This window comes from Salvelinus namaycush, chromosome 38 (assembly GCF_016432855.1).
Source record: "Salvelinus namaycush isolate Seneca chromosome 38, SaNama_1.0, whole genome shotgun sequence".
NCBI lineage: Eukaryota > Metazoa > Chordata > Actinopteri > Salmoniformes > Salmonidae > Salvelinus > Salvelinus namaycush.
In genome coordinates this window covers 11,616,409-11,629,697 of record NC_052344.1, presented here as the reverse complement: position 1 = coordinate 11,629,697, position 13,289 = coordinate 11,616,409, and the positions used below count along the sequence as shown (strand labels likewise).

Genomic DNA, 13,289 nt, shown 5'->3' with positions numbered 1-13,289 from the left:
AGGAGTTTTACATGACCCCCGTGACCTGACCAGGACAGGAGTTTTACATGGCCAGGTGACCTGACCAGGACAAAGGAAGGACCTTAGTTCTGATGACCGTGGGTTTGAAGACGCTGAGAAGGCCGTGTGTCATGTCCAATGCCAGGCTGACAGGCTGACAGGCTGACAGACAGACAGACAGACAGACAGACAGACAGACAGACAGACAGACAGACAGACAGACAGACAGACAGACAGACAGACAGACAGACAGACAGACAGACAGACAGACAGACAGACAGACAGACAGACAGACAGACAGACAGACAGACAGTACTGTATGTCTTCCTCCCTGGCACCTGGTGCTATGTATGTACTGTAGCTCCCTGAAAGTAAACCAGGGATCAGGTCTTGTTTGGGGCCCTTTCACCCTGATCTTGGTTGTTTATGAGTGGGTGAGACAGGCAGACAGAGACAGACGGCCGGCCGGGTGGTTGCATCACCTCAGATCCTCAGATCACAGAGAAGCAGACAGACCTGACTAGATGAGATTAGAGAGACAGAGTCTCCCGGCTCCACGCTGCCTCAGCGCTTAGCACTGTCTGCCCAACCAGAGCCTCCTCCTCTCATTTCCTCCCTGTAAAGACCTGCACTCTAATCACAAGGGGAAATGGTTACGTTGCTCCTCTTTCATTTCACTTAGCGGTTTGTGATGGATGACGGATGGAGACAATTACTGTCCTCCACTACCACCGAGTGCCTAGGTTAAATAAACACGGGCCAGTTGTTGCACTGGGGTAAGGGGAAGAGTTTTGGTCCATGTCTGACATGGCACCCTATTCCCTGGTCAAAAGTAGTGCACTGTGTAGGTAATGGGGTGCCATTTGAAACACAGATTGGTATTTAGACCACCTGTCAGATGTGTTTGTTTGGAGGACGGTTAGGAAACCTTGATAGGTGGTGAGTGGGTGTTTGTATGGAGGACGGTTAGTAAACCTTGATAGGTGGTGAGTGGGTGTTTTCATGGAGGACGGTTAGTAAACCTTGATAGGTGGTGAGTGGGTGTTTGTTTGGAGGACGGTTAGGAAACCTTGATAGGTGGTGAGTGGGTGTTTGTATGGAGGACGGTTAGTAAACCTTGATAGGTGGTGTGGGTTTTGTATGGAGGACGGTTAGTAAACCTTGATAGGTGGTGAGTGGGTGTTTTCATGGAGGACGGTTAGTAAACCTTGATAGGTGGTGAGTGGGTGTTTGTATGGAGGACGGTTAGGAAACCTTGATAGGTGGTGAGTGGGTGTTTGTATGGAGGACGGTTAGTAAACCTTGATAGGTGGTGAGTGGGTGTTTGTTTGGAGGACGGTTAGTAAACCTTGATAGGTGGTGAGTGGGTGTTTGTATGGAGGACGGTTAGTAAACCTTGATAGGTGGTGAGTGGGTGTTTTCATGGAGGACGGTTAGTAAACCTTGATAGGTGGTGAGTGGGTGTTTGTATGGAGGACGGTTAGTAAACCTTGATAGGTGGTGAGTGGGTGTTTGTATGGAGGACGGTTAGTAAACCTTGATAGGTGGTGAGTGGGTGTTTGTTTGGAGGACGGTTAGGAAACCTTGATAGGTGGTGAGTGGGTGTTTTCATGGAGGACGGTTAGTAAACCTTGATAGGTGGTGAGTGGGTGTTTGTATGGAGGACGGTTAGTAAACCTTGATAGGTGGTGAGTGGGTGTTTGTATGGAGGATGGTTAGTAAACCTTGATAGGTGGTGAGTGGGTGTTTGTATGGAGGATGGTTAGTAAACCTTGATAGGTGGTGAGTGGGTGTTTGTATGGAGGACGGTTAGTAAACCTTGATAGGTGGTGAGTGGGTGTTTGTATGGAGGACGGTTAGTAAACCTTGATAGGTGGTGAGTGGGTGTTTTCATGGAGGACGGTTAGTAAACCTTGATAGGTGGTGAGTGGGTGTTTGTATGGAGGACGGTTAGTAAACCTTGATAGGTGGTGAGTGGGTGTTTGTTTGGAGGAGGTTGTTTGTGTGTGGGACGGTTGTAGAAACCTTGATAGGTGGTGAGTGGGTGTGTTGTAGGAGGACGGTTAGTAAACCTTGATAGGTGGTGAGTGGGTGGTTGTTTTATGGAGGACGGTTAGTAAACCTTGATAGGTGGTGAGTGGGTGTTTTCATGGAGGACGGTTAGTAAACCTTGATAGGTGGTGAGTGGGTGTTGTATGGAGGACGGTTAGTAAACCTTGATAGGTGGTGAGTGGGTGTTTTCATGGAGGACGGTTAGTAAACCTTGATAGGTGGTGAGTGGGTGTTTTCATGGAGGACGGTTAGTAAACCTTGATAGGTGGTGAGTGGGTGTTTGTATGGAGGACGGTTAGTAAACCTTGATAGGTGGTGAGTGGGTGTTTGTATGGAGGACGGTTAGTAAACCTTGATAGGTGGTGAGTGGTTGTTGTATGGAGGACGGTTAGTAAACCTTGATAGGTGGTGAGTGGGTGTTTTCATGGAGGCGGTTAGTAAACCTTGATAGGTGGTGAGTGGGTGTTTATGGAGGACGGTTAGTAAACCTTGATAGGTGGGAGTGGGTGTTTGTATGGAGGACGGTTAGAACCTTGATAGGTGGTGAGTGGGTGTTTGATGGAGGACGGTTAGTAAACCTTGATAGGTGGTGAGTGGGTGTTTGTATGGAGGACGGTAGTAAACCTTGATAGGTGGTGAGTGGGTGTTTGTATGGAGGACGGTTAGTAAACCTTGATAGGTGGTGAGTGGGTGTTTGTATGGAGGACGGTTAGTAAACCTTGATAGGTGGTGAGTGGGTGTTTGTATGGAGGACGGTAGTAAACCTTGATAGGTGGTGAGTGGGTGTTTGTATGGAGGACGGTTAGTAAACCTTGATAGGTGGTGAGTGGGTGTTTGTATGGAGGACGGTTAGTAAACCTTGATAGGTGGTGAGTGGGTGTTTGTATGGAGGACGGTTAGAAACCTTGATAGGTGGTGAGTGGGTGTTTGTATGGAGGACGGTTAGTAAACCTTGATAGGTGGTGAGTGGGTGTTTGTATGGAGGACGGTTTAGTAAACCTTGATGGTGGTGAGTGGGTGTTTGTTTGGAGGACGGTTAGTAAACCTTGATGGTGGTGAGTGGGTGTTTGTATGGAGGACGGTTAGTAAACCTTGATAGGTGGTGAGTGGGTGTTTGTATGGAGGACGGTTAGTAAACCTTGATAGGTGGTGAGGGTGTTTGTATGGAGGACGGTTAGTAAAACCTTGATAGGTGGTGAGGGGTGTTTGTTGGAGACGGTTAGTAAACCTTGATAGGTGGTGAGTGGGTGTTTGTATGGAGGACGGTTAGTAAACCTTGATAGGTGGTGAGTGGGTGTTTGTATGGAGGACGGTTAGTAAACCTTGATAGGTGGTGTGAGTGGGTTTTTGTATGGAGGACGGTTAGTAAACCTTGATAGGGGGTGATGGGGTGTTTGTATGGAGGACGGTTAGTAAACCTTGATAGGTGGTGAGTGGGTGTTTGTTATGGAGGACGGTTAGTAAACCTTGATAGGTGGTGAGTGGGTTTTGTATGGAGGACGGTTAGTAAACCTTGATAGGTGGTGAGTGGGTGTTTGTTTGGAGGACGGTTAGTAAACCTTGATAGGTGGTGAGTGGGTGTTTGTATGGAGGACGGTTAGTAAACCTTGATAGGTGGTGAGTGGGTGTTTGTATGGAGGACGGTTAGTAAACCTTGATAGGTGGTGAGTGGGTGTTTTCATGGAGGACGGTTAGTAAACCTTGATAGGTGGTGAGTGGGTGTTTGTATGGAGGACGGTTAGTAAACCTTGATAGGTGGTGAGTGGGTGTTTGTATGGAGGACGGTTAGTAAACCTTGATAGGTGGTGAGTGGGTGTTTGTATGGAGGACGGTTAGTAAACCTTGATAGGTGGTGAGTGGGTGTTTGTATGGAGGACGGTTAGTAAACCTTGATAGGTGGTGAGTGGGTGTTTGTTTGGAGGACGGTTAGTAAACCTTGATAGGTGGTGAGTGGGTGTTTGTATGGAGGACGGTTAGTAAACCTTGATAGGTGGTGAGTGGGTGTTTTATGGAGGACGGTTAGTAAACCTTGATAGGTGGTGAGTGGGTGTTTGTATGGAGGACGGTTAGTAAACCTTGATAGGTGGTGAGGGGTGTTGTTTGGAGGACGGTAGTAAACCTTGATAGGTGGTGAGTGGGTGTTTGTATGGAGGACGGTTAGTAAACCTTGATAGGTGGTGAGTGGATAGTATTGTTGAGGGTAGTGAGAGAGAGGTTTAGTAGGTGAGTAAGTTGGTGTGGTGAGAGGACGTTTAGTGATATGTGAGGGGTAGAGGTAGTAAACCTGATAGGTGGTGAGTGGGTGTTTGTATGAGGGGGTTAGTAAACCTTGATAGTGGTGAGTGGGTGTTTGTAGGAGGACGTTTGAAACTTAGAGGTTGTGGGGTGTTGTTGATGGAGGACGGTTAGTAAACCTTGATAGGTGGTGAGTGGGTGTTTGTATGGAGGACGGTTAGTAAACCTTGATAGGTGGTGAGTGGGTGTTTGTATGGAGGACGGTTAGTAAACCTTGATAGGTGGTGAGTGGGTGTTCGTTTGGAGGACGGTTAGTAAACCTTGATAGGTGGTGAGATGTGGTGGTTTGTATGGAGGACGGTTAGTAACCTTGATAGGTGGTGAGTGGGTGTTTGTAGGAGGACGGTTAGTAAACCTTGATAGGTGGTGAGTGGGTGTTTGTATGGAGGACGGTTAGTAAAACTTGATAGTGGGTGAGTGGGTGTTTATGGAGGACGGTTAGAAACCTTGATAGGTGGTGAGTGGGTGTTGTATGGAGGACGTTAGTAAACCTTGATAGGTGGTGAGTGGGTGTTTGTATGGAGGACGGTTAGTAAACCTTGATAGGTGGTGAGTGGGTGTTTGTATGGAGGACGGTTAGTAAACCTTGATAGGTGGTGAGTGGTGTTTGTATGGAGGACGGTTGTAAACCTTGATAGGTGGTGAGTGGTGTTGTTTGTGAGGACGGTTAGTAAACCTTGATAGGTGGTGAGTGGGTGGTTGTATGGAGGACGGTTAGTAAACCTGATAGGTTGTGAGTGGGTGTTTGTGGAGGAGGTTAGTAAACCTTGATAGGTGGTGAGTGGGTGTTTGTATGGAGGACGGTTAGTAAACCTTGATAGGTGGTGAGTGGGTGTTTGTATGGAGGACGGTTAGTAACACTCTTGATAGGTGGTGAGTGGGTGTTTTATGGAGACGGTTAGTAAACCTTGATAGGTGGTGAGTGGGTGTTTGTATGGAGGACGGTTTTAGTAAACCTTGATAGGTGGTGAGTGGGTGTTTGTTTGGAGGACGGTTAGTAAACCTTGAAGGTGGTGAGTGGGGTTTTGTATGGAGACGGTTAGTAAACCTTGATAGGTTGTGAGTGGGTGTTTGTATGGAGGCGGTTAGTAAACCTTGATAGGTGGTGAGTGGGTGTTTGTATGGAGGACGGTTAGTAAACCTTGATAGGTGGTGAGTGGGTGTTGTATGGAGGACGGTTAGTAAACCTTGATAGGTGGTGAGTGGGTGTTTGTATGGAGGACGGTTGTAGTAAACCTTGATAGTGGTGAGGTGGTGTTTGTATGGAGGACGGTTAGTAAACCTTGATAGGTGGTGAGTGGGTGTTTGTATGGAGGACGGTTAGTAAACCTTGATAGGTGGTGAGTGGGTGTTTGTATGGAGGACGGTTAGTAAACCTTGATAGGTGGTGAGTGGGTGTTTGTATGGAGGACGGTTAGTAAACCTTGATAGGTGGTGAGTGGGTGTTTGTATGGGACGGTTAGTAAACCTTGATAGGTGGTGAGTGGGTGTTTTTATGGAGGACGGTTAGTAAACCTTGATAGGTGGTGAGGGGTGTTTGTTTGGAGGACGGTTAGTAAACCTTGATAGGTGGTGAGTGGGTGTTTGTATGGAGGACGGTTAGTAAACCTTGATAGGTGGTGAGTGGGTGTTTTATGGAGGACGTTAGTAAACCTTGATAGGTGGTGAGTGGGTGTTTGTATGGAGACGGGTTAGTAAACCTTGATAGGTGGTGAGTGGGTGTTTGTTTGGGAGGACGGTTAGTAAACCTGTTGATAGGGTGGTTGTGATGTGGGTGTTTGTGAGGACGGTTAGTAAACCTTGATAGGTGGTGAGTGGGTGTTTGTATGGAGGACGGTTAGTAAACCTTGATAGGTGGTGAGTGGGTGTTTGTATGGGGACGTTAGTAAACCTTGATAGGTGGTGAGGGGTGTTTGTTTGGAGGACGGTTAGTAAACCTTGATAGGTGGTGAGTGGGTGTTTGTATGGAGACGGTTAGTAAACCTTGATAGGTGGTGAGTGGTGTTTGTTATGAGGACGGTTAGTAAACCTTGATAGGTGGTGAGTGGGTGTTGTTTGGAGGACGGTTAGTAAACCTGTGATAGGTGGTGAGTGGGTGTTTGTATGGAGGACGGTTAGTAAACCTTGATAGAGTGGTGAGTGGGGTTTAGTATGGAGGACGGTTAGTAAACCTGATAGGTGTGGGAGTTGGCAAGAAGGTTTGCTGTGTCTGTCAGCGTATTGTCCAGAGCATGGAGGCGCTACCAGGAGACAGGCCAGTACATCATGAGACGTGGAGGAGGCCGTAGGAGGGCAACAACCCAGCAGCAGGACCGCTACCTCCGCCTTTGAGCAGGAGGAGCACTGCCAGAGCCCTGCAAAATGACCTCCAGCAGGCCACAAATGTGCATGTGTCTGCTCAAACGGTCAGAAACAGACTCCATGAGGGTGGTATGAGGGCCCGACGTGGGGGTTGTGCTTACAGCCCAACACCGTGCAGGACGTTTGGCATTTGCCAGAGAACACCAAGATTGGCAAATTCGCCACTGGCGCCCTGTGCTCTTCACAGATGAAAGCAGGTTCACACTGAGCACATGAGCACATGTGACAGAGTCTGGAGACGCCGTGGAGAACGTTCTGCTGCCTGTAACATCCTCCAGCATGACCGGTTTGGCGGTGGGTCAGTCATGGTGTGGGGTGGCATTTCTTTGTGGGGCCGCACAGCCCTCCATGTGCTCGCCAGAGGTAGCCTGACTGCCATTAGGTACCGAGATGAGATCCTCAGACCCCTTGTGAGACCATATGCTGACACATGCACATTTGTGGCCTGCTGGAGGTCATTTTGCAGGGCTCTGGCAGTGCTCCTCCTGCTCAAAGGCGGAGGTAGCGGTCCTGCTGCTGGGTTGTTGCCCTCCTACGGCCTCCTCCACGTCTCCTGATGTACTGGCCTGTCTCCTGGTAGCGCCTCCATGCTCTGGACACTACGCTGACAGACACAGCAAACCTTCTTGCCACAGCTCGCATTGATGTGCCATCCTGGATGAGCTGCACTACCTGAGCCACTTGTGTGGGTTGTAGACTCCGTCTCATGCTACCACTAGAGTGAGAGCACCGCCAGCATTCAAAAGTGACCAAAACATCAGCCAGGAAGCATAGGAACTGAGAAGTGGTCTGTGGTCACCACCTGCAGAATCACTCCTTTATTGGGGGTGTCTTGCTAATTGCCTATAATTTCCACCTTTTGTCTATTCCATTTTCACAACAGCATGTGAAATGTATTGTCAATCAGTGTTGCTTCCTAAGTGGACAGTTTGATTTCACAGAAGTGTGATTGACTTGGAGTTACATTGTGTTGTTTAAGTGTTCCCTTTATTTTTTTGAGCAGTGTATATATATATATATCTTTCTCTCTCTCTCTATAATATATATATATCTTTATCTCTCTCTCTCTCTCTCTATAATATATGTATATATATCTTTCTCTCTCTCTCTCTTTCTCTATAATATATATATATATATCTTTCTCTCTCTCTCTATAATATATATATATATCTTTATCTCTCTCTCTCTCTCTCTATAATATATGTATATATATCTTTCTCTCTCTCTCTCTTTCTCTATAATATATATATATATATATCTTTCTCTCTCTCTATAATATATATATATCTTTATCTCTCTTTCTCTCTCTCTATAATATATGTATATTTCTCTCTTTCTCTCTCTCTATAATATATGTATACATATGTCTCTCTCTCTCTATAATATATGTATATACAGTATATGTCTCTCTCTCTCTCTATAATATATGTATATTTCTCTCTCTCTCTTTCTCTCTCTCTCTATAATATATGTATATATATATATATGTTTCTCTCTCTCAGGGAGTGTGCTCTGCCTCACCAGTGTCTCCTAGAACAGATCATCCTCAATTGCTTAGATAGCAGCAACACGCTGCGAGAGGCAGGCTGCACTAGCTAACAACTGCAGTGGGTTTTTAGAATTGATTTATACTCCAGTGCTAGCTATCACTGAGGCCAGACAATGATACATTCAGTAGCCAGATGTAATACAATCTGAACCTTCATGAAAGCATATTAAGGATGTTTTAAAAAAACTTCACATCATATTATTTTCATCCTGTGCGCTGAGCGACCTGAGCCATGGAATTTAAATTCAACTCACAGTAACCATTCAGGAGGGGAAAATAAGCTTTTTATTAGTTACATTTTATTTGGTAACACATTTTGTCCTGCTTAAAAACGCCAGTGAAACATTGTGAAATTCTGCACTCTTTATAACGTGTCCCACCGACTGAAGAGGAAGAGGGTTTGTTATGAGTCGGGATGTCAGTATTTCATTTGCAGTGTGAAGAGGAATGCTCGGCAGCAGAGTGTCGTCTGTAGCGGACCTGTAGCACAGACACTGACACACGCACATACACACACACACATACACACACACACACACTGACTCACACGCACACACACACTGACTCACACACACACTCTACTCTCAGCAGTGCTGCAGTAAACTTGTGATCAAAGCTCTGGGTTGGGCTGGAGACGCGGAGCACAGAGAGGAGCAATGACTGACTGGGGGACTTGATGAGCTTCAGCTCCTCTCTTTGGTTGTCTCTCTCTCTCTCTCTCTCTCTCTCTCTTTCTGTCTCTCTCTCTGTCTCTCTCTCTCTCAGTCTCTCGCTGTCTCTCTTCTCCTCTCCAACCCACCCCCTCCTCTCCGCCTCTATTCTTCCAGGACAAGCTTGTAAACATCAGAGCAGGGGACATTAACAGGTCTCAATACGTATGATTATACTCCCATAAAAATACTTCCTTGTTTTTATTCTGCCTATAACTCTCTCTCTCTCTCTCTCTCTCAATGTTATTCTTTCATTCTCTCTCTCTCCCTCTTCTCTCTTTCTCTCCCTCTCTCTCTCCATCTCTCTCACTTTCTCTCTCTCTCTCTCTCTCTCTCTCTCTCTCTCTCTCTCTCTCTCTCTCTCTCTCTCTCTCTCTCTCTCTCTCTCTCTCTCTCTCTCTCTCTCTCTCTCTCTCTCTCTCTCTCCGTCTCTCTCACTTGCTCTCTCTCTCTCTGTGTCCTGGTCCAACCCAGTGTCTGGTGAACCCATGTCACCTGTCATGAAGAGAGCAGAGAGTATAGGGAACAGAGGGAGGCCAGCTCCGGTCACGGCTCACATTCTGCTACTTTATTACCCTACATTAGGAATGTACTCTGGGGCCTTCTCACTGTTATTGTTGGGGGACTGTGTCTGAAGATCATAAGAAGCAGCTCACAGTGAATTAATGTCTGCCCAAGCACTTAAAAACAGATTTCTCTTTCTGGTGTAAGGTATTTGAGTATATAGTCAGGGTGTGTGTGTGTTTGTGTGTATGTGTGTGTGTGTGTGGGGGGGTGTAGGCCTATACCGCTCCCTTACAATCCTTGTATGTTGCCAGTGACATGTAACTATGGGAACGGAGGCTGCCAGCACATGTGTGACGATACGGATGTGGGGCCGGTTTGTGGCTGTCACCAGAAGTACGCCCTGCACTCAGACAGCAAGACCTGCATCGGTGAGTGACAACAGACTGTACTTCATCTCTTTGAATAGTTTCTGCCACAAACACACACACACAAACATACAGGCACACAAACTCACATATGTAACACACGCACACACACACACACACACACACAGAGAGAGAGAGAGAGGCACACACATTTTCCTCAATTTGTATACAAAACAGTGTAGACTCTAAATTGACACACACATCATACACTTTTGTTCAAGCAATCAACTTCCTCAATACTCTCAAATCATATACAGTACCAGTCAAAAGTTTGGACACACCTACTCATTCCAGGGTTTTTCTTTATTTTTACTATTTTCTACATTGTATAATAATAGTGAAGACATCAAAACTATGAAATCACACATAGGGAATCATGTAGTAACCAATATTTTATATTTGAGATTCTTCAAAGTAGCCACCCTTTGCCTTGATGACAGCTTTGCACACTCTTGGCATGATGTGTTATTTCATAGTTTTGATGTCTTCACTATTATTCTACAAATGAAAATAGCAACAATAAAGAAAAACCCTTGAATGAGTAGGTGTGTCCAAACTTTTGACTGGTACTGCAACTCAGTGCACATTAGAGAACATATTCATCTTAAAGCTCTGTTATTTCTCATCTGTTTTGCAGTAGATGTTATAAATGTGTGAGAGAAACTGGTGAGAAGGGCTTTGTGATGAGTTAACTTCACCCCTGAGCCCTCTCTCCCTACCCCGGCCTCATCTTATTTATACACTCACAACAAAAGACAGAGGGGGAGAGATTGAGCCACTGATACATTCAGAGAGAGCGAGAGACAGAGAGAGAGAGAGAGAGATGGACAGAGAGAGAGAGAGAGAGAGAGAGAGATGGACAGGAAGAGTGAGAGAGCGTTAGAGAGAGCGCAGTAACACATTTACATTTTCTAGAGAATCAACCAACCTTAAAGTGCATTCAAATGTTTCTTTTTGTCTTGAAAATATACACAAAGTCATGTGAGTAACTTGAAACTGTGAGTAATTGAATAGAAATGGAGGGCGACATTTTCGCCGTGCAAAAGAGCACAAATCTGTGTGAAAATACCGTAAACCTTATTATAATCTGGCAGTGTGATTCAATGATACATTTTTCTTGAACGATCTGTAATCCAGCTGCCAGATTATAATGAGCTTTACAGTATTTTTGCACAGATCTGTGCTCTGTTGCACCCCGAAAATGTCGCCCGGAGTTTCACGATGACGATGGTGATTATTTCCTGTCTGGGGCCTGAAGACTGCTCACCCTGTTTTTGGAGATCGTGGCATGGGGAGAAGAGGGAGTAAAGAATTCTCCCCATCTAAATGTGTACTAAAAAAACAGCTTCCAGTGCATGTTGAAAATAGCTGATTTGCCATGTGATAGAAGAGAGTTGTATGATCAGTGTCTCTTTCCTTTATGTGTCGCTCTCTCTGGCTGTCTGTTTCTCTCTCTCTCTCTCTCTCTCTCTCTCTCTCTCTCTCTCTGTCTTTCTCTCTCTCTCTCTGTCTTTCTCTTTCAATCACACAATTACACCTGTACCTGCATGCACACTCTCAGACAAACAAGCACTTTGACTGCCGACAGAGTAGTCAGTGTAGTAGTAGTGTGTTAATGTCTCAGGTAGTGAAAGGAGGAATAGGGGGGGTTTGGGGGTTTGATCGCTAGGTAGGGCTGTGGTGGAAACTGGAAAATGAATAGTTGAGAAGTCTCAGAAGTTGAAAAATACATTCATCATCTTCATTACGCTGGAAAACTAGCCAAGTCAGTGTAACGCATGCCCATCGCTAGGCCTGAGAGACGCCAGGCCTGCATGCCACTGTTTGCCAAATGGCTAACTTTTACGCCCGGCTGTCAATGTGGCCGTATCCCGTGGCTATGGTGGCTCCGAAGCCTAACAGAGAGGAAATGTTCATGATTTTTTTTCTGGGGGAATTTGCAGAAGATAAATGAGAGGTTCCAGGTAAGTGAAAGAGTTTTTCATGTTCCTTCCAACGGACCCCAGTCCCACATTTGGCTCGGAAGCTTGGAAGCTTGGGCGTACCAAATCGTATTTTTTCTGCCTTTAAAAAAAATTCTCCAGTGTTTTTTGGGTGCACAGAGACGTTCCTGAACGTTCCCGGAGTGTTCCGAAGGGAGCCTGGCGGTGTCTGTCTGTCTGTCCGTAACGAGACAGTGATTTACAGACTCCCTTGTTTCTCCATAGCTCCTAAACAAGGTTTATCCCACCGAGTTGCTAAAGCAGATTGGCAGATACACAAACTCTTTTTCTTGTGTTACATTATGCCAGTTAGTCAAAGTCTGTACATATGCCCCCAGAAGGAGTTAAACCATTTCTGGAGTTGACTAAAATCAGATGCATCTGAGATTAGGCAAGACACTGAACACAATACCTCAGGTTTCCCCAATTGGAGGCCCGCGGGCCAAATTTGTCCCACGAGTGGTTTTATTTGGCCCTTTATTTTGCCCTAAAAGTTTTCTGAGCAAAAAAAAAATATATATTATTATTATTTATTTCATTTCATTATTGGACATAATACTGTAAAAAAAAAAAATTTGCAAATCTGTTCCCATGTATTCCCACGCATAATAGATGTGATTGCATACAAATGTAAGCAAAGTTTGAAATTATTGTTTTAGTCAAATATTATATCTGTTTGGGCTTCTTGCGGTCAATTTGCGGCCTACAAATTATTTGTAATTATCTTCCGGCATCACGAACATTCACTCAAGAAAAAATTGGCTACTGCAGAATTTAGTTGATGATCCCTGCAATACCTGTTCTAACTGGAATTAAAACACACACACACACACACACACACACACACACACACACACACACACACACACACACACACACACACACACACACACACACACACACACACACACACACAGGTCTTCTGTCATGTCACAAATTAACCCTTTTTCTGTGTGTTGTCATTCCTGCTGTGCTAGAACACTGGAGAAGCCCCCTCTCTCTCCCCACAAACAGATCTCTACTATATAGTATCGTCAATGCTGTGTTCTCACAGAATCTCACAGAACTGCCTTCATTTTGTGCCCATAACCTTTTCCTTTCCAGCCATGCGAGGACCAACGAAATCCACGAAAGAAGAGGAAGACCTCTGAAAGAATGAAAGAAAGAGAGAAACCCTGTGCTCCTTCTCCCTCTGTCCCGTGTCTTTTCCTCGCTGGCGAGAGGAAAGGCTCCTCTGTGGTCTGAGTGTCCCAACTGCTCTGTCACAGGGCCCACCTTTGACCCACCTTTGTGTAGTGCTGTCTCTGGTGCTCCTCCTCTTCCTCCTCCTCTTCCTCCCTACCTACCTCCTCCTGCTTTCTGGTGATAGTTACTGATTGCCTGTCTTGTCTGAGCATCCATGTTCAAA

The 13,289-nt window shown here is 45.7% G+C and overlaps 1 protein-coding gene across 1 annotated transcript in view; it reads left to right on the top strand.

Annotated features, from left to right (window-relative positions):
* The window catches only part of LOC120031829 (signal peptide, CUB and EGF-like domain-containing protein 1), a 98,810-nt gene that overhangs the window by 40,367 nt on the left and 45,154 nt on the right, over positions 1-13,289 (top strand). The window contains exons 5-6 of the mRNA XM_038977650.1: positions 9,786-9,902; positions 11,076-11,129. Of these exons, the coding sequence (XP_038833578.1) occupies positions 9,786-9,902; positions 11,076-11,129 (171 nt within the window). The remainder of the gene's footprint in view (positions 1-9,785; positions 9,903-11,075; positions 11,130-13,289) is intronic.